At 52.8% G+C, this 25,430-nt stretch overlaps 9 protein-coding genes across 9 annotated transcripts; 1 reads left to right on the top strand and 8 right to left on the bottom strand.

Moving 5' to 3' along the window:
- Positions 1-576: 576 nt before the first annotated feature.
- On the bottom strand, positions 577-2,820 carry N7462_005772 (putative MFS transporter; the record flags this gene model as incomplete). The annotated part of the gene is made up of 4 exons (XM_057077490.1): positions 577-1,246; positions 1,309-1,607; positions 1,705-1,886; positions 1,968-2,820. 4 exons carry the CDS (start codon positions 2,818-2,820, stop codon positions 577-579), a joined length of 2,004 nt encoding a protein of 667 aa, XP_056933070.1.
- A 2,830-nt stretch (positions 2,821-5,650) lies between these two features.
- Positions 5,651-8,013, bottom strand: N7462_005771 (arylsulfotransferase family protein; the record flags this gene model as incomplete). The annotated part of the gene is made up of 4 exons (XM_057077489.1): positions 5,651-5,931; positions 6,055-7,558; positions 7,640-7,768; positions 7,900-8,013. 4 exons carry the CDS (start codon positions 8,011-8,013, stop codon positions 5,651-5,653), a joined length of 2,028 nt encoding a protein of 675 aa, XP_056933069.1.
- A 3,127-nt stretch (positions 8,014-11,140) lies between these two features.
- Positions 11,141-12,144, bottom strand: N7462_005770 (sulfotransferase family protein; the record flags this gene model as incomplete). Its single annotated transcript, XM_057077488.1, has 3 exons — positions 11,141-11,576; positions 11,645-11,921; positions 12,000-12,144. 3 exons carry the CDS (start codon positions 12,142-12,144, stop codon positions 11,141-11,143), a joined length of 858 nt encoding a protein of 285 aa, XP_056933068.1.
- A 2,900-nt stretch (positions 12,145-15,044) lies between these two features.
- On the bottom strand, positions 15,045-17,074 carry N7462_005769 (AP-2 complex subunit sigma; the record flags this gene model as incomplete). The annotated part of the gene is made up of 7 exons (XM_057077487.1): positions 15,045-15,146; positions 15,254-15,484; positions 15,562-15,591; positions 15,653-15,692; positions 15,748-15,827; positions 16,251-16,358; positions 16,499-17,074. The coding sequence occupies 7 exons, from the start codon at positions 17,072-17,074 to the stop codon at positions 15,045-15,047; spliced, it is 1,167 nt and encodes a 388-aa protein (XP_056933067.1).
- Positions 17,075-18,030: 956 nt separating this feature from the next.
- N7462_005768 (IST1 family protein) lies at positions 18,031-19,200 on the bottom strand (the record flags this gene model as incomplete). The annotated part of the gene is made up of 1 exon (XM_057077486.1): positions 18,031-19,200. The coding sequence occupies one exon, from the start codon at positions 19,198-19,200 to the stop codon at positions 18,031-18,033; it is 1,170 nt and encodes a 389-aa protein (XP_056933066.1).
- A 596-nt stretch (positions 19,201-19,796) lies between these two features.
- On the bottom strand, positions 19,797-20,561 carry N7462_005767 (FMN-binding negative transcriptional regulator; the record flags this gene model as incomplete). The annotated part of the gene is made up of 1 exon (XM_057077485.1): positions 19,797-20,561. The coding sequence occupies one exon, from the start codon at positions 20,559-20,561 to the stop codon at positions 19,797-19,799; it is 765 nt and encodes a 254-aa protein (XP_056933065.1).
- Positions 20,562-21,125: 564 nt separating this feature from the next.
- On the top strand, positions 21,126-22,385 carry N7462_005766 (putative transsulfuration enzyme family protein; the record flags this gene model as incomplete). Its single annotated transcript, XM_057077484.1, has 2 exons — positions 21,126-21,281; positions 21,354-22,385. 2 exons carry the CDS (start codon positions 21,126-21,128, stop codon positions 22,383-22,385), a joined length of 1,188 nt encoding a protein of 395 aa, XP_056933064.1.
- A 106-nt stretch (positions 22,386-22,491) lies between these two features.
- Positions 22,492-24,299, bottom strand: N7462_005765 (Zn(II)2Cys6 transcription factor; the record flags this gene model as incomplete). The annotated part of the gene is made up of 3 exons (XM_057077483.1): positions 22,492-23,197; positions 23,259-23,736; positions 24,008-24,299. 3 exons carry the CDS (start codon positions 24,297-24,299, stop codon positions 22,492-22,494), a joined length of 1,476 nt encoding a protein of 491 aa, XP_056933063.1.
- A 614-nt stretch (positions 24,300-24,913) lies between these two features.
- Positions 24,914-25,186, bottom strand: N7462_005764 (uncharacterized protein; the record flags this gene model as incomplete). The annotated part of the gene is made up of 1 exon (XM_057077482.1): positions 24,914-25,186. One exon carries the CDS (start codon positions 25,184-25,186, stop codon positions 24,914-24,916), a length of 273 nt encoding a protein of 90 aa, XP_056933062.1.
- Between the last annotated feature and the right edge of the window lie 244 nt (positions 25,187-25,430).

Below are 25,430 nucleotides of genomic sequence, written 5' to 3'. Positions count from 1 at the left end.
AACACGCGCCTCTCTGCGATAGCGCGCATCCAGTCCCAGTAGACCGAACAGATCCAGATCGAACAATTGAACCGGCCTGGTCTCTATATTCTAGTGAACAAGGTAAACATTCCATCTCCATTGCTCCGGCACACAGAGAGTAATGGAGCCAAGAAGGGGGAGGAGTTAGAGTGCGATAGATAATCTGAAACGCGAAATGCAGCAGGAAAATGCAACATTAAGCATTCGACGCAGATGGAACAAGACTGACACAAAAAAAAAAAAAAAGATCAAAACCAAAATCCATGAAAAAAATGGTATCCAGACAAGACGATAATGAATCAAAGATAAAAGGGCGTAAGCGCACACAAGACATGCAAGAGGGGAAGGACCCATAGGCATCTAGATAACCCTCTAGCGTGGAGTCCACTCCATGTGCAAATGTTCAAAAAAAAAGGCGACCGACAAACGAAAGAAAACAAGGCAAGAAAAGCAGGAACCTTGACACCGAGTGACATGCAAAATGAGGTTGAAGCAATGTACAGTTCAAACAGAACAGAACAGAAGGAGAACAGAACGGCGTATCACATCACATGCCTAGTGGCCATGGTCGAATTCGTCCTCCTCGCCCGGAAGCAGGATCTCATGACCAGAGCCCTCGTACACGAAAATGGCCGCGGCACAGCCAAAGACGGAGACAAGGGCAATCAACCACCATGCAAACCCGACCATGCCAATGTCCAGGCCATAGCCGTACCAGGCACCGGAGAAGATCGGGCCGATAGTTCGGAAAGCGGACGACACGGACTGGCCGATGCCGTGAATGGTTCCTAGGACGGAGGGATGCGGAGAGCAGTTGTTGAGCAGGATGATCGAAGTCGGGAGAGTGAACGTTCGGGCGGTGACCTGCAGGAAGAGGACGATGATGATCCAGATCCAGACCCAGGGGCCATTTGCCTGACCGGGAGGCGGGACCGAGGACGGAGCCAGCGAAATATACGGCGCCAGAGCGTAGGCAAGCGGGAATAGAGAGAGGAAGTACTGGTAGCTCTTGGCCGTGCCCAGACGACCGTTGATCGAGGGATAGATGGTGAACTGGAGGAACATGCCGATGACACCGAGGATGGCGGTTGCGAAGCCCACGCTCTGCGGGAGCATGCCCAGGCCGCCGGTGAAAACGAAGGGCAGGCTCTGGGCCGGGCTGGCGGGGTCGTTTGCGTCGTAGCGAGGAGTGGACAGGAAGAGAAGCCACAGGTTGTTGAAGGCACTAGTGGTTCGTTAGTTTTCAAAACGACCGAGGGGACCAGCTGTGTATTTGCGACTCCTTACCCCATCTGAAAGTCGAAGAAGCACTGCGCAAGCAGCGTGCAGAGGACGTTCTTGGTCCAGATTCTCCGGAAGGGCAGCACGCGCTTGACACGCATCGGCTTCGAGGCTTTCTCCTCAAGCTCGTAGCTTTCAGAGCGATCCAGGTGGCGGCCCAGCAGAGGACCATCCTCCTCGTAATCGCGGAACGGCAGTCTCGAATACAGCGGCGAGGAGGTACCAACGACACGCCGCACGCCACGAGCTAGGAACTTCATTGCGAAGGACCCCAAGCCAGGCTTACCCTTACAAGCCAGCAGAGTCTAGAGAGAGAGAGAGAGAGAGGCAAGACGTCAGTTATTGATCACCTCAACATGATATCGAGATGAGCAGGGAAAAAAAGGGTGGATAGACACGCACCTCTTCCAGTCCATAGCCAACCAGGACCGCACAAGTGGACAGGAAGACAAAGTTGGCCAGCATGGGAAGAGAGTATGGGTACTTCTCGAGCCATTTCAAACCGGTCTCGCCGCCAAAGGACGAGTTGGGGCCGAACAAGCGGGGGTAGCTCTTCACCGGGTCGGCCAACATACCACCCATGACTAGCATAGCAATAGTTAGCACACGATCGAACCGAAGGGGACACACCCCAAGTCTTGTAGCGCGACGACATGGCTACTCACCCGGGCCAAACAGTGAAGCGATATTGAATCCGATCGGGAGGATCAAGAACGCGCGCGAGTGGTACTTCTTCTCCTTGACGTTTTCCGCGATCATGGTTCGGATGATACCGACGGTGCCGTTGATGGCGCCACCAAACGAGCGCCAGAAGACGGCCTGAGCGAAGGAGGTCGAGAAGGCCACGCCCAGACAGGAGACGGCAGTGCCGACGAGGCCGACGAGCAGGACAAAGCGACGGCCACCCCACTCGGCGTCGGCGACGCGGCCCCAGGGAATGGCCGTCGCGAACTGGGCGGCAGTGAAAGCGCCCTGGAGAATACCCGCCTGGGTCGCAACATCGGAGTCGGAGAGGTTCTCGTCAAAAGACTTGAGCTGGTAGAACATGTAGGCCTGCAGGGAGGCGATCTGGAGGAAGTCGAAGACACGGCAGAGGCCCAGTAGAGCTAATTGGCCCTTTCGTGGGAGGGACATCCAGGTGACGGGCGCCGGGCGAGCGACGACGACCGGATGGGCGGCCGCGGTCAGTTCGGACTCCTGCAGGGCCAGGATCTGCGGCGTGCCCTGGGACTGAGAGCGACTGCGGACATGCTGGCTCTTGTGACCATCGAGATCCATCGAGGTGTTGCGGAGCATGTCGGGGGCATCGGGGCCGTGGGAGTCGGGGGAAGAAGGGCCCTCGTCGACGCTGGCGAGGGAGAGGTTCGACTCACGGCGGCGTCGAGATGGCGGTTGGGAAGCGGTAGAGGGTTCGCCGGAGGAGGAGGTTAGATGGTTATAGCCACTCGACCAGGAAGTCGTACGCGCGTGGCGGGCATTATTCGATTTATGGTTCTGGGACCTGGCGCTGGCAGGCATGGAGGAATGAGTATGTAAGCCGGGGCGGAGAACCGATGGAGTCCCAGAAAATCGTTCGACGACGTCAGGGTGCGACACGCCCGTTTCACGTAATTTTGGGGGGTGTTTTTTTTTTTTTCCGGCGGTTTTTTGGGAGGGGCGGGACTGGGGGTTGGGATTGGGGGAAGAACGAGACACTGCAGCGAACACCAGAGAGAGTGGAACTGGGCCGTATAATAATTGGCTGCCAAGGGAGGAGAAGGAGACTGCTAGGTCCAACAGCTGCGGTCTCGTCAATTGACGTTCACGACGAAGCGAGGGGAGGATGACGGTAGTTGAAGAGAGGGAGGGAGGGGGGGGGGGGGAAAGAGGGAAAAGAGAGAGACCATGGAATTGGCCCTCTCTATTTGTTCTGGTTATTTTACACGCTTGGCGCTCCTCTTTTTTTTTTTTTTTATTATACCAATCGACTAGGTATTGAATCCCATGGGTGCTGTCGAACTACGGAGTATAAGGGGGGGCGGGCTCATTTTACTTCCCTCTCCATACTTTATTGCGCGGTCCACCAGGACCGGGAGGGAACAAGGAGACGAGGAGAGAATGCTGACGAGTTTGACGAGGGGAGGAGGGAGGGGGATAGTGCCAGTTCGATGGGAATCTGAGAAAACGAGGCATTGAAGCTCTCGAATAGATTGCTGGATTCTTGGGGCCTGTCTCGCTCTCTGTTTCTGGCATCTGTATCAGGTCTACGAGTACGGGGAGTAGGAGCGGTGCTTTTTCCTCTCGTATCTCGCATTACCAGAATACATCGTTACCGCGTTACCGCGATACCAGCCGTACCCGCAGGACCGTGTCGTGTCCCGTCAGAGCCCCTGGGGACTGCCGATCGACAGACAAATAGCCGGGGCTTGCGACGACAGGCTCCACTGGGCCGAGTCCACGTCTCCGAGTCTTGGCGTCCGCTTTGGGCCAGCCGCGGGACGCCAGAGCCTTGCGATCTATCGACCCTCGCGACTCTGTCGCCCATATCGGAGCGTCCAAGAGCCTGATCGCGCCGACGAGATCCCAGAGAATGCAGTGCAGAGCACCGAAATAGAATACTCCCCAATCAACGGAGGTTGAGGGGGAAGGGGTTGGCGCTAACTACGTAAGAGGCCAGGCGCAGCGCCGAAGACCACACCTTTTCTAGCGCCGGGATCAACGGAAGAGAACAATCGAGAAATCCACCAAAAATAAATCAAAATTAAATATGAAAAAAATAAAAATAAAAATAAAAATAAAAATATGTAAAGACATACACACACAGAGAGAGAGAGAGGGGAGGGAGGGGGAAGACAGAGAGAGACCCGTGAACTGACTCCGGAGTACAAGATCGACTTGGGTCTAATCCACACGGTGTTTAAATCTTCAACAACCCGCAACGGACCAAACTCAAAACACGTCCCTGAGCCGTTGCGATGGGTTGAACCTGAACCCGAGCCCCATGCATCGTGTCCTCCATCTCCTCCTAGCCTCCTCATGGCCGTCCAGCCAACCTCCCGCGGCTATTGATCGCCCGCTCATCACAACGAGAGCTACAATCTCGGGACGGTCGTCGGCCTCCCTGACGTAGTCCCGTGGCTGACGATGCCCACGCAAGCTCCGATGACGGACCACTCCGAACGCTTCCACTCCGTCGCCTCCGGCAAAATGGTAAAAATCCGAGCCGCCACAAAAGATCGTCTCCTGTAAAGCCTGGTTCAGAGAGAGAAAAAGGACACAGAGGACTGAGAAAACGGATAGACGGGTCACTTCCGGCATGTCCGACTCCACGTTTCAGCTCGGTATCAGCTACAGTGCCCTAGTTTCTCTCCCTCCCTCTCCCTCTCTCTCTCTCTTTACCACCCTAAACCCCAAACTACTTAACCCAGTCCAGCGTCACACCTATCGAACATCCCCGGGGGCCCTGTGGGCTCCACGGGGGCCGACCTGCAGGATGTCACCCTACGAGGCGAAGCCAAGCCACAGACCGACCGGGGGGGGAAAGCATGGCAAGCCACTAGAAACGCGCAACGAAGCTTCCTTCCCCTCCCCCTCTCCCCTCCAATGTTAGTAGAATCTGGAATTGACGGTCGGACGAATCCATTGGTTAGGAGACAGAGAAAGAGAGAGAGAGAGAGAACTGGCGGCGATCCGCCTTCCCAAATAGGCCGGTGCTTTCCAGTCTGAGCACTTCTCCCTCCCCCTCCCCCTCGACGGGGCCCCGTCGAGGGTTCGCAAGCTCATGTATGAGAGGCGGATTGATTGCTGATCTCTATATCCGCACGGAGTTTTGTTGCTCCTCACCCCCCACCACCACCAGACCGGACTACGTGGGGTGAGACGGGGATAGGACTAATTCCAGTGTCGAAGGTGGTTTGTTGCTAGCATGTGTTTCCTGTACGAGGAGCATCGTGACGAGGAAAAAAGCGACAGCGAAGCGCCCGGGGCGGCAGGACGCGTACGGCCGCACGTCACACCTGCCAGTTGGGCCATTTAGGCCATTTGGGCCGGGTAGTTCGGCGTTGGGGAAAAGCTCGGGGTTACGTATTGTGCAGCGGTATCAGACGGGTATTGGGACGTACAGTACTGTACATTTGAGGAATGGCCCTTGGCCTCCATGCGATAGGTAAATAGTTACGTCCATATATGTACGAGGCCAGCCGCAACGCCGAGGAACCACGAGTGCAAAGCAAATGAGAGAGGGCCGAGCAATGCAAGTGAAGAAGAGACGAAAAGATGGGGGATATTTGGAAACAAGACCAATGATGTTGGGGGAAATAAATAGTACAGGGGAAGCAGAAACGAAAGAACGAGAGCGCGCGCGCGCGCCTTAATCGTTCCGTTCGCGGCCAGGACTGCGCGCTCCACGGTCAGCGAGTGGGAAGTACCGCGTCTCACCGTTGCTCACCCACCGACGATAATCCCACCAAGGGAGATCGGTCGTTCGCTCGGATGAGGCTTTCCGCTCGGCCATGCCGTTCAGCGGCTCGGATGACTCATGCTCATCCACGAAGTCTAGCTGTTCGCGACGGAGGTAGAACCGATAGCCCAGGTAGCAGCCGCCCAAGATCGGGATGGCGATAACGAGGACAAGACCCCAGATCATTAAACCTGCCAAACACAAGTGAGCCACGGGGCGCGTCAGAGACAAAAGAAAAAGGGGCGAAGACGATAGGAGGTGGCGGGGAAGGAAAACAAAAGATAAGCACCACGAGGGAAGGACGAATAACTTACGGCCATTGTGAGTTTTGCGATGATACTCCAGAACACTGTCGGCGGGCGCCGAGTGCGGGAAGCCCGAGGGATAGCTGAACATAGCGCCGTCATTGTGGTCGGGATCCACCCACGGGACGGTGTTCACGCCCGCCGGCGGAATGAACGGCTGAGCCGCGTCCTCGCCCGGGAAGCCGTAGCCCGGCGCATCCAGGCAGGTCGCGTCTTGGCAGAAATCGCGGAGCTCTGGAGACGGCACGAACGTATATTTGAGTTCCGATTGACCCAGCACGACGCCATTCACGTCCACCGCCTGCACGTGGGTCCACAGGTAGAAGCTGGCATTGGTGTACTCCGTCTCAAAGCCGGTCTTGGCCACTTCGTCCAGGAAAATGTACGGACCGGACATGTTGTGAGCGCCATAGAAGCGCCAGGTTTTGACGCGCGTGGCACCGTTCCAACTGACATAGAAGCTGGTCGGGGAGAAGGGCTCGGCGGTGCGCGAGTAGGCCCAGAGCGCGGGGGAGTCGGTGGGGTTGCCCTCCCATTCGAACTTTTGGGCGCGGTAGTTCATCACAGTGTCCCGGGCAAAGGTTGCCCAGAAAACCAGATTACCGGCCTCGTCATGTTCCGAGACATATGGGTTGTTGCCCCATCCGATAAAAGCGTTCTTGTTCGGCAACCGCTGCAGATTCCCCTGGCTGGAGCTGACAAGGTCGCCAATCCGGGGTTTATAGTCGCGAATCTGAAGCGCGGTGTTCTCCACATGGTCGATGAGAATGATCATGCCAGCCGAGTAGGTATGTGTGCGGTTAAAGCCATTGAAACCATTGTTATAGAGAGAAATCACGGAGTGAGTGGCGTTTTCGAACAGCCATCGGGCATCGTGCTGCTGCGAAAAGCTAAAGTTGATATTGCGGAAGGTGGGCTCGGCTCCATGCAGCCGCCAGATGACGGATCCATCCCGGCCGGAAATCTTGTAGATGGCGCAAGTATGCCGGGAAGAGACCAGATAGTCGCCGTCTGCGTTCTTGTCGATCGAGTTGATATGGAAATAATCCCAGGGCTCGTGCACATTCAATCCCGTGCCGGAGGTATCGGTATGCGCCGGGTACGTATAACTCATCGATGGATCGACATGGTCCAGGGAGCGCCATTCAAAGAGCACCTTGCTTGTCTCCACATCTACCTCCTGGAAGACACTTTCCATCAGCCACCCAACACCCGTCTTGACGTTCCATGGGGTCATGTCAAATTGGCGCTGCTGATACACCGTCATGAGCGCGGTCTTGCCGTCGTTGATCGGGAGGAACTCGTGCATATCGCTTGACGCCATTCCACCGCCAGGTTGTACGGAGCGCACAATCCGATATTGATTATCCAGGATGACGCCATGTCCGCGACAATATCCTTTTTGCTGATTTCCTTGGAAGAAGCACAAATGGTCGGCGCCCTTATATTTGCATACGTGCATGCCGTGGGCATTGCCTGGTCCTGAAACGCCCCATCCGCTCCATACTAGCTCCTATCGCGAAGAGAAAAAAATTCCGTCGTTAGCATGTTGCCACCGCCGTTATATCGATCAAGGGGGCGTTCGCAAGCATACCCCTTTGTTATCGAAGATATATGGGCCCGGATTCTGGGCTTCGTATGGTGTGATGAAGATATACCCTGGCGCAAGCTTGTCCGGTTCAGAATGTTCAATGTGAAAGACCGGAGGATAGATGTCGGGACGCTGTCGAGCACAGAATTTCAATTAGCCAGGACTGGACATGGGATATTGGCGATGGACAATTGGCGGGTAGGGCTGTTGACAAGGGTCCTAGACGAATGGCGTGATCTGAGGTCGGAAGGTTGATCACTTACCGACTTGAAGAAGGCCGTCTCCTCGGCCAGGGCGTGCAAAGCGCATAGTAGCAGGCCGAGTAGGAACGCGAGGGAGGGAGCGATCCTCACGGAAGGGGAGATCGTGGCGACCATGGATCCGCCTTTACATCATTCCCCCAGCGAAGGAATGAAAATTGCAGAGGGAATGGAGGTAGGGAGAGAGAAGAAGGACGGTCGACAACATGTAAGGAGGGACATGAAGAGAATCCATCCGGGTCCGCCACGGGGAGGGGAGGGAAAAGGGTACGAGTACGCGGTCCACTTTCTGTCAATCTCCGGCCTCCAGCAGCGGAGACTCGGTCGTCAGTGGATCCTTCACGGCGCGCGGACAGCCACGATTGGCGGAGGTTGATGCTGGAGAGCCGATAAAGACGCAGAGTGGATGCTTAGCTCATCGCTCCTAACCAACACGCATTGGTCTAAGGCCCACGCTAAAGAAGGGCCTTGATGCGGGGAGGTGAGAGCAACAGCGGCAGATCGGAGAATTCAGGACAAGGTATGATACTCGCCTCGTGGTGCATCAAAGCTGATCCGGGCTCTGGCCAGATGTTGGGCCTGGAGGAAGCTTGAAACGATCCCTCGAGATGCTGTTGGTTGGTAAGAAAAAAAACGGCGAAGGGCAGATCAGATACCGTGGTACGGTACTGGTAATTCGGGCTGCCCCAGGCCACGTCATGCCAGGTCCAAAGGAGGACAGAGGCGCTCAGATCGGGCCAGAAGTGTATTAATGTATTTTGTCTCATCTTTTTTTTTCTCTTCTGCTTTTTAGGCTCTCTTCGTTCGTGTTCCAAGACCAATAATTGAACAGTGGTTTGAGAATTCGATGTGGACGAGCATCTTGTCTCTCGTCCATCACTGGAAGGCCCGAGTTCGACTCGATTCGGGAATAGGCCACGTGCCGCAGACAAAAGCCCAGGCTTGGCTTATTATTAGAAGCGCCCGACCGCAGGCCAAGGACGAACTCTCATCTGCATCATTACTACATGGTCGGAGTCTGCAGCCATCAGTATAACTACGAGGACTTTCGCACTGTATCGATACATCAACCACCTTGGGGTTTGTACGCGCGGACAGCCCTTTCTGCGTCACCCCAGTCCAATCAAATCGCCACGGTGCTGGCCAGACAAGAACAAGAAAAGAAAAAAACAAGCTCTCAGCCACCACCACGGCTGGCTCCGTCGCATTACCAGCGTCATGGAGCTCTTCCGTCGTCGTACCTCCACATCGTTTGAGGTTCATTACACGCAAGTACTCACATCCAAACCGTCCGAGAGGCCCCAATCGCCGCAAACGGCCAGGGTCCAAGCCACGGATGAACCCTGACTCGCTGGCCTTGGGGTGGTGCTGCCCTGTTCCACCCAGTTCATCTTGGCGGTCCCACGAGTCCAAGTCCCAGTCGATTTACGGATGGAGGTGCAATGTCGAGAGACCTCCTGATGCTGTCCGGGGACGGAATCTGGACTCCCTCGTAGTCGTGGAGGACCTGGTCGGCGGTGGAACCAGGATCCGTCCGCCGTACCTCTCTCCATCGGAGCCGTTCGTACGACTCTTATTGTGCGCCCAGGCGCCCTTTGCCAGCGTCGTATGTTCCGACGACCTCCCGATTACAGATCAGAAGCCCAGCTGTGTCCCTTGTGCTCACGGTTCGCTGGCTTCGTCATCCATGACATTCAGACATCCGAGGCCAGCAGTCATGTCTCACAATTTAGACGCAGGCCGCGTATGTGCATCGTCACTCCCGACCACAACCCCTCCCCCCCTCCTCTCTTCGAGTAAACCACATTCCTAAAGGGAATAAATAATCCTTTAGTGCACGCTTAGACGGGAAGATAGGACAGTCGTAGAGGGGGGGAGGGGGGACGCCCAGCCGAATAAGACCTCCCCCCGCAACCTTTTCCCAGAGTGGATTAGACAGTACAGGTTTCTAGAACGCTATGCCGCTCCTGTAGAATTACTCCGAACCGCGAAAGGAAGGCCGGATAATGAGAGAGCAGAGTCTGCATTGGGCAGCCCAGCACCAGGGGAATTCAGCCAGAGGCGCCGCCACAAGCTGGCGCCAAGCCGCTAGCCCGGCCAAGCAAATATCCCTGAACCGAAATCGCCCTCGTACGAGTACGAAGTAGCCCCGAGCTGGTCTCGCTCTTCCCCTGGGCCACCCAACTCTCCTAAATGCCCTATGGGTCTTGAGTCCCTGAAATGGGGCCTAGATATGCTTGGCTGCAGAAGGATTGGAGAGGATCACGGGAGCAGAGCGATCTGTCAAAGGACGATTCAGACCGCCGTTGTTGGGCTCATGTGGGCGCTTACAATGAGAGCCATTGGGGGCCAGCAGCGCACTCGGGAGACTGGTTTCCGGCAAATATGGGGTAGATCTGAAGGCGATTAAGCCCATATGATCCTGAAGGGGATGCGGGAGCTCGTCTCTATTTTTTTTTTCTTATTTGTTTCGTTATATGTTTATTTTTGGATATTGTGATATTGCTCATCTCACTCCAGATTTCTAGATTTAGAACACAACAGGTAAGCGCGCGAGATTCGGTCGCCGAAGACTGTATACAATCTGTGCCTGCAAACCAGGGCTCAGGCGGGAAACTCCCCGCCCCTTGCGACCATAGGAATGCGCCAGGAGAAACAGGAAACCCCTGTCAGACGGTCGGCTGGGGTTGTGGCCTCCCTGCGAGCTGATGTCATGTTGTAAGGCCATTCTTGGTGACGGCGGATGCTGGAAAGTGGCTTGGCTGTGGCTCCCAAGGCCATTTGCTCCTCCACGTCACTATCTGGCATGGAATGGAGGTCAATGAATGGAGAGACAGGAAAAACAGGCAACGAAAGAAAAAAAAGGGAAAAAAACGAGTGAAATAAAAAGTAGTAGATATTTTTGTTTTGGGCCAAGTTCTGGACATGATAGAAAAAAAAAAGTAAAAAAAGTTGAATATGTACCACAAGAATTACCTGCCAAATAACAGCCTTTCACACGTTGATTGCCAACCACGCAGAGAGTGAGAAAAATAAAGGAATAATGCGGGGGAATATTATAGAGATCGGTAACCAAAAAAACGACCAAAAGCTCCAAGTAGTCACATCAAAAAGAAAGAAAACTTGTGACCACGAGGGGTAGGACTCCAACCCCCACCGTGGTGCCTGCATCACTGGCGGTGTTTCGAAGCCAAAAAGAAGAATGCCATCAAAGGGAATCAAAATGAACGAGCGTTGCATCCGTTTACCGGGAGAAGCGCTTGAAAGCCATAGTGGCAGCCAAGCCAGTGGCCAGGAGGGCACCGCCCATGGTGATGGCCTGGAGGGCAGCGTTCATCATCTGGTGGCGGTTGCGGGTGCTGCAGCGCTTGTAGAAGTCGGCCATGTCGTTGCCGCGGGGGAAGGGGGTGTCGGGCATCTCCTCCTCGAGGAACTCGCACAGAGGAGCCCAACCGTCGTTGATGTTGTACTCCAGGAGACGGTCCGCGGGCACCAGGCTGCGGACCTCGGCAACGTGCTCGTTGTAGACCTGCTTACCCTGGCCGGCGAAGTCTCCACGGAAGAAGGTCTCGAAGAACTTGTTCAGCATGGGGTAGTACATGCCAGCGGCCCAGCTGAAGTTCGAAACGAACTTGTGCTCGGGATCGCTGACACGCCAGTGAACGGTCTTCATGACGGATCTAGATGGGATCTCGTTAGCTCAATTTGATCTTTTGCGAAGAGAGAGAAAGGTCGGAGGACTACTTACGCGTGCCATGGGTCGACATCACGGGTGGTCAGAATGACCTTGGCGTTGGGATAGGCCTCGATCAGCTCCTTGGCGAAGGCACAGGCAGGCCAGTCGCACACGGCCTGGCAGTCACCCAGCAGCTGGTCCCATTCCTTGCGGCCGAACTCGCCGACGCCATGGTACTTGGCGTTCAGGGCATCGTGCCACATCAGGCAGTCCGGCGGGTTCTCAACACTGGCGCACATCATGTGGTAGCACTTGGTGTATCCGAGGCGCTCCAGAGCCTTTCGGAGAGCTAGAGGGGATCGGTGTCAGTTGCAAATGTCGGAAATGTCGTGGGCCAACAGGCGGCCAAGTCGAGCTTGAAACTCACAGGCAGTACCGGTGCGGCCAACACCGAGAGCCAGCACCTTCATGGGCACAGTGCGGTGGCACTTGCGACGGTCAATGCATGTGTCGTCGGTGAAGACATCAGTCATGGGCTGGGGAGCCAGGTTGTCGGAAAGCATCAAAGACATGGTGGGCGGCTCTGGGGAAACTGGGTACAGAATCGAACAATGGAGAAGTCTTGAGCGAACCCTGAAAAAGAGAGACAGGAGTGATGTGCAAAGAAGAAAAACAGGGGGAGACCAAGTGGATAAAAAAGAAGGGACAAGACTATAGAAAAAGTCTAGAAGGGGGAAGAGACTGATATGAAGACGATAAGGGGGAGGGGAGAAAAAGAACGAAAAATACCGCCCTGATCAGATCGAATCTCCAAGTGGGACGTTGGACATTCTGTCAGAAGCGCCCGGCGAATCAGGCGGGGCGAGCCACTTCCACAGGTTCCCAAGGGCCTGTCGCCCCCCCGCGAGTGGCGAGGGTTTCTTGGCTCCCTTTCCGTCAATCCTTTCCGCTTCCTCGTTTCGCCCTCTGATGGGTTTTCTCTGGTTGGGAGCTTCAAACGCCCATCACGGAGACGTTCTGTACAGAGGGCTGTACAGAGTACCGCGCGAAATTTATCGGGGCCGCGTACACAATAACGAATCGTACGAAACAAGCCCTTTCACGACAACCACGTTCACAGGGGAGGCGCAGACATAGACGTCACAGGCTGACGCAGGGGATTGTCAGGGGTTGTGGAGGCGGCTGGAAGGTATTGAGGTATGGTATAGACAGTACGCGTCACAGGGTTGAAATACCGATACAGCCAGACCAACACTCGAGCAGCCGGGGAGTCTCACGCAGAGAGGACATCGTGTACCGACGGCCAGCGGTAATCCAGTGGTAAAACTCCGATACGCCGCCAAGACTCCCGGACCGCGTATACCCTGACCAGCGACCAGGTCCGAGTCGTGGAGACACCTTTTGCTCGTCCTCGTCTCCATCGGCGATCAGCTAGATTGTTCCCGGCTCTTGAGGGGACGATCCGTGCCCCTGGCCGTGCTCATTGGTGGGGCTCGGCAGAGGGCAACGCGTACGCTTTGGGGTGGGGAACGCGAGGGTTCTGAAACTCGAAACTCTCGACCTTTTTTCCAGTAAAAAAAAAAAGAGGAAAAAGTCGCCAGGGTGAACCGGTAAAATCAAGAAACCAATCTTCCGTCCGCATCACATCCAAGGTTGACCAGTGGGATCCTCCCCGTTGGACTCGGTCGCATCCGTGACATTAACCCCGCCGGAGATGGCAAGACACAGCAGAGCACGGAGACACCGCTGGGATCCCGTCGGGTGCCCGTTCGATCTATCTGATCATGATCAATTCCTGCCCCAGACTCTGGACCCGAGTCCCAAATGTCCATATACGGGGTAGCAGCGCGAACAGAGCAAGCGGGATTCCGTAAGAGAAAGTACGAAAGGACCGTACCTGACCCAATCTCGTTGAGCATACGAGTGGCGTCCCGCTCTCCACCTAGCTTGCTCCGCAGATTGATTGAATGGGATGGCCGGAACGAGTCTTGCTCGTGGTCGAGACCCAGGCGGGACTAGTGTCCACTTGCCAAGAAATCCAATATGTCCTCGACCGATGATCAACGAGCAGGGCAACAGGTCGGGAGGGGTTTCTTGTTCGATAGTCCGATAATCCATCCTCGAAGAAGGGCGAGATGGGGGGCCCTGCCATCCATTGGTTTGGCTATTCGACGGAAAGGCTTGATTATTGGACCTAATTCGCCGCGGATGATACACCGCAACAACCGGGCACGAGAAATCCTCGGAGATTGCATTCTGACTTGAGGGAGATGAAGGTTCTTCGCCTGTCTGCACGTAATTAGGTCCGGATGTCCGACAGGTATTCTTTCATTCACTGGTACTGTTCGGTCAGTAGCGTCCCCGTCGTTAGAAGCGATTGATCGTCCCGGGCTGAGCAGCTGAGGGTCTTCAGGAGATGCCGTAGTCTGTAGTGGGTGGGGACGATGAGAGATGATCAGGTTGACCTGCTTGATTCGAGGATCCAGGGTCAATCCAGGGCAGCGGTGTGGCCGCTCATGCTGGACTGGACACCTTGGTGCCATTCCAGTGAGATGGTTGATGGTTGTGTACCGCGAAGTTGGCGGTGATCCGCCGTGACCCCCTTTGGCCATCGTATCTCGCCGTCAATCGGGCGTCATCGAGTCCTCAAGTAGTCTGTATGGGCACTCTATTGTTCTAGGAGAAAAATCAAGAGAGTTGGGCTTAAGGAGAAATAAATCAGGGAATTCAGAAGAATAGGGGTCTTCAGGGTCTTCCCACGCCCGAACAGCGAGCAGAGTCGTTGATATATGGCGGATGCCAAGACCTTCGTAGTGTTCGCCATCGATGAGCACGATCACCTCACGCCCCGAGCCAAGGACCGTTTAGGAAAACAGTCAGAGCTCCCGGTGGAACGAGGTTGGATTAAACATCTATGATCTTATCTGAGCTTAAGGCAATTCGAGGTCCCTTGGGCATCGTCCCCGCCATGGGCATCGACGGCAAAGATTTCGGCAGTTGAGGTTGTACAGCCCGGAGGCCGCAGGATACATCCACACGTCCCCGACCCCCCCTCAGACCCTGCCTGCCTGACTGCCTGACTGCCAGGACCCTGACTACGACGGAAGAGAATACGAACGGGATTGGGGCTTGGCGCAGCTACATTGGCTCATAATTTCGATATTTGCCCCAAAGTGATGGCCCGTGAATACCCCTTGTGGGAAAACAGCAGTAGGATAGAAGCGGAGATGAAAAAGGAATAGAATCAATAACAGAACAAGTTGGCAAATGATACACGCAGGTCCAATAGGTTCCCGCGCAGCCGCGGAGACTCAATTTGTGTACAAGATACGCCCAGAACTCCTTGCCCATGTCGGTGTGCGCTGATGCAATCCCAATTATCCCATAGAATTGGGAGTGTGCCCCTTTCCAGCTCCTTCCGGTCTCATTGCTTGATGAGAGAGCCCATCCCCGTTTTCACTTGTATTCTGTCTTACTCCAGCTTATCCAAATGCTCCAGTCGTGTCAAGACGACTTGCTTGCTCGTCTCTTCAATCTCGCCCGCGAGAAAGACCTCATCCAGAATCGCGTAGACCTAAAAGACAATCCATCCGTATCAGCATCAACAAAAGTCACCGGATATATGCCTCCCACGCCGGCTCTCTCCCCAAGCCCTTGTCGACCAGAGTTGTTCCAACGCACCTTGTAGAAGTTGAATACTAAATCCAGCTCGCACACGTTCCCAAAGAACTGGTCCAGCACCTCCACGAAGAAATGGATGGCTTCCAGATACGCAAGCTCGTTGTCGTTGGCGTCCACGCAGACGCAGAAGAACAGGCCCGCGTACCGACGGTACACAACCTTCGTGCTGCGTCGGAACTCGACAAAGTTGGATTGATATTTTTGGTCTCGGGGGGCGACCAGGCGATGCACCTGCGCGCGTTGGTGTTAGCCGGGGGCATAATTTCCGGGGACTCGGCGAATAAACCGAGGTGTAGCGGGAAACGAACTTCGCCCTTCAGCTTGACTTTTTCTTCATCCTAGAACCAGCGTTAACCTTATTGTCAAGAACAAAGGGAGATGCAAAATGGTCGAACTCACGCTGTATGGTGCGTACCACTTCGCCAGGCGCGTTTTGCCCCTATACTCAACCCATCAGCTTTGGTCGGGGATCTCATGGGTGCGGGAACACTGACTGGCGATTCTGAACCAGAATGAAGGAGAGAACCATTGTGTCAAAGACCAGGACTTCACCTGGCCAGCATCTGTAAGGGCCCTGGGGAGTGTGGAATGGGACGCAGCGAGAAAGATTCTCCGTTGCTTCCGTTATCGTGAAGCTCCCCTCCAATACTGCCTTTCTTCACCGCCCATGTGGCTCTATCAGAAGATCATGGGCGGACGCGCTACGGAGAAATTTGTGCATGGTGGAGACGTGCAGGAGAACGGAAATGAAGGGAAAGGTTCAAATTTGCTTGGAGTCCAGATCGAGTATCAAACAAAAGCCATAGAGCAAAAGCCCCCAACCTAAAAAAGACACTTTTAACTAGTATGTATAGTTTCAGAAAAATATATTTGCACAGTTGCACAGGGCTCGGACAGTATTAACAGGCATAAGGCGTGGAAATCGTAAACCTCCCGATTGCAGCTTAGTCTCAGGGGTACAAGCATTGAATTCGGAGTCGGGAGGAAAAAAAAAGACTGGGATATCATTATCGTCGGAGGGAAGCTGGTCGGTCTTGTGGTACAGATTTTGGGAGAGAAGAAGGACGGTTGAGAAGGGGTGGACAAGGTTCAGGAAGAGCTCATTCTATTGAATAGCCGGGTGAGTCGCGTCTAGATAGAATTTGTTAGCTTTACTAGAACCCTCCGATGGACACCTTCCAAAAGGTAATCAAGGCAGAAGAAAAGAAGAAGAAGTGAGAGAGAGACGGGAAGATATAAACATACCGTATAGCTCTGTGGCGTGCTCGGCTCTGTGCTCATATGGCTCTGCGATGATTTTTCATCCACATAGCTCACTTCCTCGTAATAGTCTTCTTCCTCATCCTCGTCTGATGGAGGGTACCATCGGTCCGGGTCCCCATTGTATACCATAAACCAGCCGATCTTCTCGCCCGGGGCCAGGCGATCGCGTAAGGCCTCCAGGGCCTCTGTCGCATCGTCCGACAAGCCAGATCCTTGCTCGACAACGTCTTCGATATTCAGGCCGGGGCCCGCACCAGCCGGCGCCGTGCCACCATCGGGGATGGTCACGACCTTGGCGCCGACGTATGCATAATCCTGACTGACCGTGTTGCTTGTCTCGTCGGTGGGATCGTAGGATTCGATGAAGTGCAGCTCCGGCAACCGCGGGATGAGATCGGCCTGTGTGCGCTTGAAGGATTCCACCAGCAGCTCCGTCGTCAGCGGCTGCTGGATATACTCGGCCGCAGCATCCTCCAGGTTGTGGAGGACAACATACACCCGGATCCCTGTGAAGCCTGCGCGGGGCCACCGGAACCCGTGGAGCATGTAGACGGGCATTAGGTGTGGGAGCACTCGGAAGATGTGTGCGAGGGATGGAGACGCGGAGACGCGGAGAAGAGGTTGTTGGAAGGGCTAGCAGGGTGCCAGCAGTTGAGTCGAAGGGTCGCGCGAGTTTGTCGGGTGGAAAGTTGGGGGAGAATCTGGCATATTAGGGGATTCGCATGATTGAGAGGTTCGGCTCGTGTTCTGAGGCGCTGTGATGCATCGGATTTGCGGACTGCGTTTTCCTTTCCCGGGTTGGAATGGTCCCGCTTTTAGTCTAACGGTCCGCGCGCATGAATCGTTGACACTCGCATGACACCCACCGAGGGCGGGGATGTGGTCGACGACTGAATTGATTGACAGGCCCCAGCAAGGCGGCATTGTTTGGGTCTCTTGGTTTCGCTCGGTTTCCAAAGTGCAGTGAGGTGGGGTGGGACGGGGTGGTTCAGGGATACATTTTTGATCCTGCTAGATCGCCCCTAAGGCCCCTAATGCTAGATCTAAGATCCCAGATCTCACACGAAATCCAGCTAAACTCACGGTATCGGGTATTGGGGCAAAGCAGTTCCGCCCATGTCAGTATCCCGTTTGCGCTCAAACACGGGCCTCCACGTCAAGAAATCGCCTATGGTAATAACGAAGTCGCCTTGTTAAACTGTAAAGTAAAAGCGCGGTTGAAAATCGGCCCAACTAGGAGACGGTGCAAAGACCAAATCCCACCATTTCCCCAAGAATACCGAGGCTCGAGGAGAGACAGAGATTGAGGTTGCATAATATTTGAAACACCTTGGACTCCAATATTGAGATTAATAAACAATATATCTTCACGGGCCATTAACTAACAAGAGGCAAGAAAACACTTTAGGGGTCCGCTAAATGCAAGGCTGTAAACAAGAAAAAAAAGGTAATTAAAGAAACAGTGGACATTGATAAGGCAGCAGCGGTGGCAGGTAAACGGAAGACTGCATGAATCACGGTTTTCGCTTCAAATCGGCGAATCGGCGTGTCAGCTCATCAAGCTCGGGAATCCCATTGCCACTGCTCTTCTGGGAGCCCACACCTGCCTTGTCTGGGCTACTGCTCTCTTCTTCGGACCCAGGCACCTTCACGCGAGGATGCAGATTATCGGATCGAGGAGCCGGTGGAGCAACGCTGACCGGACTACGACCGGCCGCGGGACCGCGCGGAGGAGTGGCTTTGGTCAATTCGCTAGTCTCGGAAGCGCGTCGGACTTCGGCGAGATTGGGTCGCGATGCAGCATCGAGATGCTGCTTGTGCGGAGTTGATGGAAGGTCGAAGCCTTGGTCACCACCGCCATCATAGTCGACAAATTCGGGCGGAGCCTCTCCAAGCTCCTCTTGTACATTCAAGTCCCCGCCAGCCGGCCATTCAACCCCATATGCCTTCGCAATTTCGTGCAGGTAATTCTCAACAAGTTCCTGCCCTGGTGGGCGCACGCGCAGTCCTTTCAACAATCGCTCGGGTACTTTTGCAGAGTCCACTTTGTTGTCCTGGGCTAATGTCATGAATTCCTTTCCGTATCGCTCACCGAGCATCGTGCGAAGCATGGTCAATTCACGTAATTCATGCGGGAAACGGTGCCAGGCATAAAATATGGCAACAGCTGCCTCATCTAGAGCGGTATCCATATAGACATTCTCCTCTTCGCTGAGCCCATCGCCGCCTTCTGGAGAACTACCAGACGCGAGAGACGCTGCCGTGATGGGCTCCTTCTTTTGCCCGCCTCCTAACCAAGAAAACCCAAATCTGGATCCAGATGTCTCTGACGCAACCGACGCCCCCGATATCCCTGCCTGGGTGAGGGTCTGCTTCTTGTAGAGTTCCTTGGCGCGCAACCTGGCGCGCGTCCCTGTCTCTCCGAATGCAAGCTGGTCCAACACGTTTGCACGGGCCAGCAGCAGTTCGCAGTACAATTCAACCATCTCCATCACCTCCACAGCAATATCGGTCGCGATGACATTTTCAACTCGGATGCGTGCGGACGCTTCGCGACCTTCGCTGAGAAGCTGGGACAGCTCGCGACGTTGGACAACGGATGACGCGGTGTCCTTTTTCTGAAGGAGGCGCAGGCGAGGGATAAGGAGGCGCAGATTGGAGATCAATCTAGTCTGAGAGTTCATTTTGTTAGCTTCCGGAATGCGCCTGGGGATTCCACCAACGTCAAAGCGAGTATCGACGCAACGGCAACGAAGTTCGGGATTATGAAGAGCGGTGCGGGGTAGATTCCAGGCAACGAGTTCCGGCCCAGTTATGCGGGCGTTCCTGTAATATGCAGTGATACGATAGGGTAAAGGTCACTCACAGTTTGTGCGGAAGGAGGCATCTTGGGGTGTGGTGTGTTGGTGCAATGATTGAAGGGGTGAGGGAGGCAATGTTGAAGGGAGGCGGGGAAGATTGGGGTGATTCATCTGGACCCAAACAGTCCGTCTTTTTCCCCCGCGTTGGCAGGTACACGCACACCTTGTCGTTGTATATGGCCGCCACACTCGATGAAGGAGATTCGGTTCAGGGAGATTTCCAAGTCAAAACTCTCTTGAATCTCTTGAATATTTAAAAGTGGATATATCAAACTTGCAAGTTCCTCTTCATATTGGTTCGACCGAAGTTCATCTCACTGTCTATATATATATGTGTTTGTGTCTGTATGGAAATTTAGCCACCCAACATCGCTATCGTGTCAAATATAATATAATGTGCAAAGAAATAGCATCATGGATTAGTTCTTTTTTGCATCCTTCAGCTCTCCACGCTGCTTCACCAGTTCTGACAAGTGTTTACCCGTGTCGGACTCTATTCCCGCAAAGCCTTCAATGATGCCCGTCCGATCGCCCTGGCCCATCTCTTGGCTCATCTTAAACTTGCCCCCAATACTCTCGATGGAGACCTCGATACCGATGATATTCTTCTTCATTATATCGATATACCTGTCGGGTGCATCCGATACACTCCAGGGCCCTGGCTTCCCTTGCTGGCCTGTGTGGTCCATGATCGAGGTTTCACATAACTCTGAGAGTTCATCAATCTGCTTTGATAGATACTCAGAAGTCTCTGAGGAAGACGAGTCGTAGTAAATGGTCGCTTTGCCGTATACTTGCGCTGCCGCGTAATTCCAGGTCGGCACGACTTTCCCAGTGGCTGGCTTCGTCTCAGTGTAAAACTTTGGGGTCACGTAGTGGTGATGGGCCCCCGTAAATAGAATCATCACATCGTGCTCCAGCGTCTTTGTTGAAGAATTTGAGGCCGCTTCGACCATAGCCTTGGATTGCGGGTTCTGCTTGGCCATATGGCCTCGTAGACGGCCCTTGACAGGTGCTTCCGGATCATCTGAGATGATATCTAGCACCCAGGGGACATGGCTAGACTGAAGGAAAGGAAAAGACGGAGATGAAATAGCGGTGGTGATGACACCGAGGGGATTTTCCTTGATGAATTGAAAGAGCGCCGCAATGGAAGATTCGGCGTGAACTGCTCGTAGATACATGGCTGATCGAAAAGTACTATGAGCAGACAGAGAAAAGAGGATGTCGTAGCAGTGAGTCAGTCCGACTGAGAGTCTTTCTAATTTTATATATGGATGCTCCCTCTCTTGCCCCGCTATTTACGGAGTATTTGAGGGATAAGGCTTGGAACTCTTTTCTTCCATGAGTTTTCTGAAATACGGAGCCAACGATTGGCTGTGCGCACCGAAGAACAGCCTCCCGCAGAATCCGCAGCACCCGCTCTGCCTGCCTTGCCGATAAAGTACGCAGATATTCATAGCATTCAAACTCTCAGAGGATTTTAACGTGAGATTTAATCACAGGCTCATACTGAGTGGAGCAGTGTCAGTGGCGCAATCGTCAGATTTCTGGTCCAATCAACGTCTTGGATCGATGGCCGGTTTAGGAACTTGACGGGAGTGGGTCTGCGAATGCTTCGGAAGTAGCAGACTATGATTCCGGAAATCTGGTCTGAAGAAGGTTGACCCATTAACATTAAAACAAAAACTTCGTTTTCAAATTTTTCAAATCACCAGAATCTCATTCAAATGAAATTATCCAACAGAATGGCACCCACAACCGAGAGCCACCTATCGACTCAGGCTTTACATGCAGATGATCGCTTGAATCAAGTCACTGATGTTGCGCCACCAATTCACTTGTCTACAATCTTCAGGTATTTAGATGATCCAGATGAATTAACTCTTACCGAGGATCCAGTGGTATGTTACCTTTAGCCATGCTGTTCTCTAATTCGACTTCATTATCGTAGTACTAACCATCGATTACTGCAGGCGGCATTCGACGGAAAGAACTATGTATACTCCCGCGAGTTCGCACCAAATGCCACCCGATTTGAAGCAATCTTATCATCTCTCCTCAAAGGACACGCTGTGAGCTATGCCACGGGTCTAGCTGCCCTGCATGCTGCATTGACCCTCTTAAATCCTCGCCGAATATCGGTAGGAGAAGGGTATCATGGCAGCCACGAAGTGATTTCAGTGATTTCTCGTCTTTCAGGACTGGAGAAGCTCCATCTAGACTGCTCTCCTGAGAGTTTGAATGAAGGCGATGTCATTTTGCTTGAGACCCCAATCAATCCGCTTGGCACGGCCTTCAACATTGAAGAGTATGCCCAGAAGGCACACTCCCGCGGGGCATATCTCATTGTGGACAGCACATTTGCGCCACCAGGTCTACAAGATCCATTTCTATGGGGAGCTGATATCGTGATGCACTCGGGATCAAAGTACTTTGGAGGCCACAGCGATCTTCTTTGCGGTGTCCTTGCAGTCCAGCGGGAGGACTGGGCAAAACAGCTTTTCGAGGATCGAGTAGCCCTGGGTAACGTTATCGGCAACCTGGAAGGATGGCTTGGAATTCGAAGCCTGCGCACGCTTGAAGTTCGCGTGCAGCGAGCCAGCGAGAACTCCGAAAAGCTAATTTTGTGGCTTCATCAGGGGTTGACTGGTCCATCTCCTCAGCCTGGCTCGGAAGGGTTTCTCATCCAAGCTGTACTGCAGAAAATACATCATGCAAGCCTTCAGGATGAGCCTTGGCTGAAGAAGCAGATGCCCAATGGCTTTGGACCGGTCTTCTCCATTGTATTGCAAAACGAGGAGCTGGCAAAAAGACTGCCAAGCAAGTTGAGGTTTTTCCAACACGCAACCAGCCTCGGCGGAGTTGAGTCCCTGATCGAGTGGCGGGCACTGTCTGATTCGAGGGTCGATCGAAGGCTACTTAGAGTCAGCGTTGGTCTAGAAAACTGGGAGGATCTGAAGGACGATCTGCTGCAGGCCTTCAAGGCACTGGTGGAAGAGAAGTGAGTTGAGTCATTTAACTATGTATGGTAGATCCAACTGCTCGCTAGTAATGCTTCAATTGTCAACCAAACACTGTAGACTAAAAAGTATCATATAAACCCGAACACAATTAGATCCAGAGCCAGTCCCGACCTAAGCGACCAATATCGAATATCCACTGCGACGGGGCCTGCCCTGACGCATCTGATTGTTTCCAGTAATCTTGTAATATCCTGGCGGCATTGACTGCGTTTAAACAACTAGTGATATCCCAAAATTGTTCCATACATCCGACCAGAAAGTCTCTTTGGACCTGCCAATGACATTCCAAGCCAGCAACAAATATAGGCCACAGCACGCACTTGAACAGAACATGATCATTCTTCAAAGAATCAATTAGGCCCAGGAGTTCTGAGATCACATCGTCGAGGACAGTGACCCCGCCAGTTAAAGAATCATGAATCCGTTTGCCATAAACGAGAGCGCCGAGCTTATATGAACGCGAAAGCGTGCAGAGGTTAAGGACTTCTTGAGGCGAAGGATTTCTCGACTGTTCCAAATTCGACGCCCAGGCAAAACAATCGAAGTTCTGGATCAATTCGAGCAAAGATGACGTCTCTTGCAGATGAGAAGTAGTAGCATCGTCATCGAGAGGCACGGATCCCGATATGCTGTCTCGTTGCATCGAAAGACATTGTATGGCGGTCAATATGTAATCGGGGCACCCAAGGAAGGAGGCCTCAATGGTCTCTTGAAGCTGCAACTCTTGCTGGTCGAATGTGGCGAATTGAGATAATAATTTTGGCCGTAGGAAGGTCGCACCAAGTGTCTCAATTCTGGGAAAGTTCATATTAGCCCGAAAACCCTTGTAACCCATCCCTAGAATAATGAACCCACAGCTTAATTTGCTTGGTAATGAATGCGCGAATCTCCTGCACAGTTTGTCCCGGCACGTTGTTGATACTTGCTTGAGCTCCTGGAAGTGGATATGTCGATGCAATCAAATTTTTAGCACCTTCTAAATGGAAATTCCATCCATCACTGCCGGACTCGAGAAGATCCAGAAATATCAAAAGAAAAATGCTGGCCACAGTAGTGTCCTGCTTTGATAAATTTGAATCTCGCAAAGAATGAGTCAATGCCTCCATAGCCTGATGCTTGAAAGAAAGGGCAGCTCGATTTGCACCCAGAAGTTGCGGAGACGTAGGTGTTTCAATATTGGAGAAAGATTGGCCAGTATTGGCATGGTGACGCGCGGCAAGAGCAAGAAGGGCTTTCATGAGAGTGGGATCTTTCAGGCCTAGAGGAATAAGGTTTCTAAAGGGGTTCATCTTGGTATCATAGACAATAAAAAGCTTGCAAATGCGTTCATTATCTTTCACAGACTGTCAGCTCGGTAAAGAAAGATAAAGGATGTTTGGGGAATTTCTCACAATAATCGACATAATATTTGGAACATTGATCCAATCCTGCGAATGCGGGATCCTGCATGATCAAGGGCGATGATGGCATATCAGGTGGAAAAGAGTCTGTTGTAAGCCAAAAGGTCAGCTAACAGTTGAATAATGATAACAAGGCATGCTACGTCACAGTATTATGATTGCTAAAAGCAACCCTCTAAAAGACAACCCTCCAGCTTAGCTTACCACTAGAATTAAAACTTCTTCCACATGTGAAAGAACTGTTCATTAATGACTGCTTTGATTTGACAGCACAGGTCAATTGGTTTTTCAGCTGCGGAAAAGAGGTGTTCGCGTTTCCAAAAGATCGGCCTTGCATCTTCCCGCGAATAGCCACACCCTTGACCCATCGAATAGGCCTCTTATCGAGACATTCCAGGCCAGCCTTCTGGCACTTACTGCAGGGTACTCCAGATTGATCACATTGAATGCGCCGATTGCGACAAGTGTAGCAGGGATCACAGACTGCATGGTTCATCGCGAGGGGAGTGTCTAGTGGCAAATCTTCACGTTCGATAAGGGCAAAATAGATGGGAGTCAAATGGCTTGCTGACTGAGCAGAACCGAACCCTGCGGGGCTATCCAGCTGCCGCCTCAAGTCTATAACAGAGGATCCTGAAAGCTTTCATGCTTATTTCTACCTTTCATAATTCTAAATAGATATTAACAAGGGTTTAAGTATTTATTATACTGCGAAAAAAAAGTCAAATACAGCAAGTTGTCATGCGTGCTCAGCCCTTCTCTCAAAACACAAATTTTGATACTGATGGATAGGAAGAAAGCAGAATACCTCCATCTGCGATAGTGGAGTATGTGACATAGATTTAAATTATCAATAATATTTGGTATTTTTCCGGCCAGGCTATATGCACCGTTATTCGATCTTTCATGTATGTAACTTTAATCCTGGAAACTCAGTCGTGTACCCCATCTCCTGTTTGCGTTGATGCCGTGGTGTTTTCAACCTTGCCCAAAGACCCCATGATAATATATGCTCCCCATTTGGAAAAGAAAAAAAAATTGCAACGAAAGCCCAAAACTCCATGTCCCATATTTGCGTCCAATGAACACCCGTTCTCCCAGCGAGTTATTTCAAACATTTAACTCTTCTATCGGGATGATCATATCTGGCCTCTTTGCTGTGACTGCTAACACATTCAAATTCCGCTGTCGCACCTCACGCATGTATTTTCGTTGCTCGTAGCCAACGTCTCGGAAACTGTTCTCATCGTTCCCGTGGTACATTGTCCATATTCCACATCCGATCAAAACCAGGGCCACACAGCCGACCATGATGGCCAAGACATAGAGGGAGAAGTTTGTACTTCCAGAGTCACGCTTGAGGAGAGTTGTAATGGGAGCCATTTTGTGTTGATATGTAGAGAATGACAGAATGACTTTTAACTGTAATAGGGAGGAATTGTTAGCGAATATTGCTGGCAAGTAAAGAACCCTATAGGGACAGCGCACGCTTTAGGTTGTGGATGTTTCACAAAAATGAATGAAGAGTAAAGTCAAAGAATGTATGAATAAACGAGTGATAATGGTTGAAATTTTTTTCCTGGATGATTACTCCCTGGATGCGAGGCGGGCAGGTAGATATAAGGCA

The sequence above is a fragment of the Penicillium macrosclerotiorum genome, assembly GCF_028827735.1.
Source record: "Penicillium macrosclerotiorum strain IBT 26536 chromosome Unknown utg000006l_segment0_segment0, whole genome shotgun sequence".
Lineage (NCBI taxonomy): Eukaryota > Fungi > Ascomycota > Eurotiomycetes > Eurotiales > Aspergillaceae > Penicillium > Penicillium macrosclerotiorum.
The sequence above is the reverse complement of the archived record's forward strand: the minus strand, read 5'-3'. Positions and strand labels throughout refer to the sequence as shown.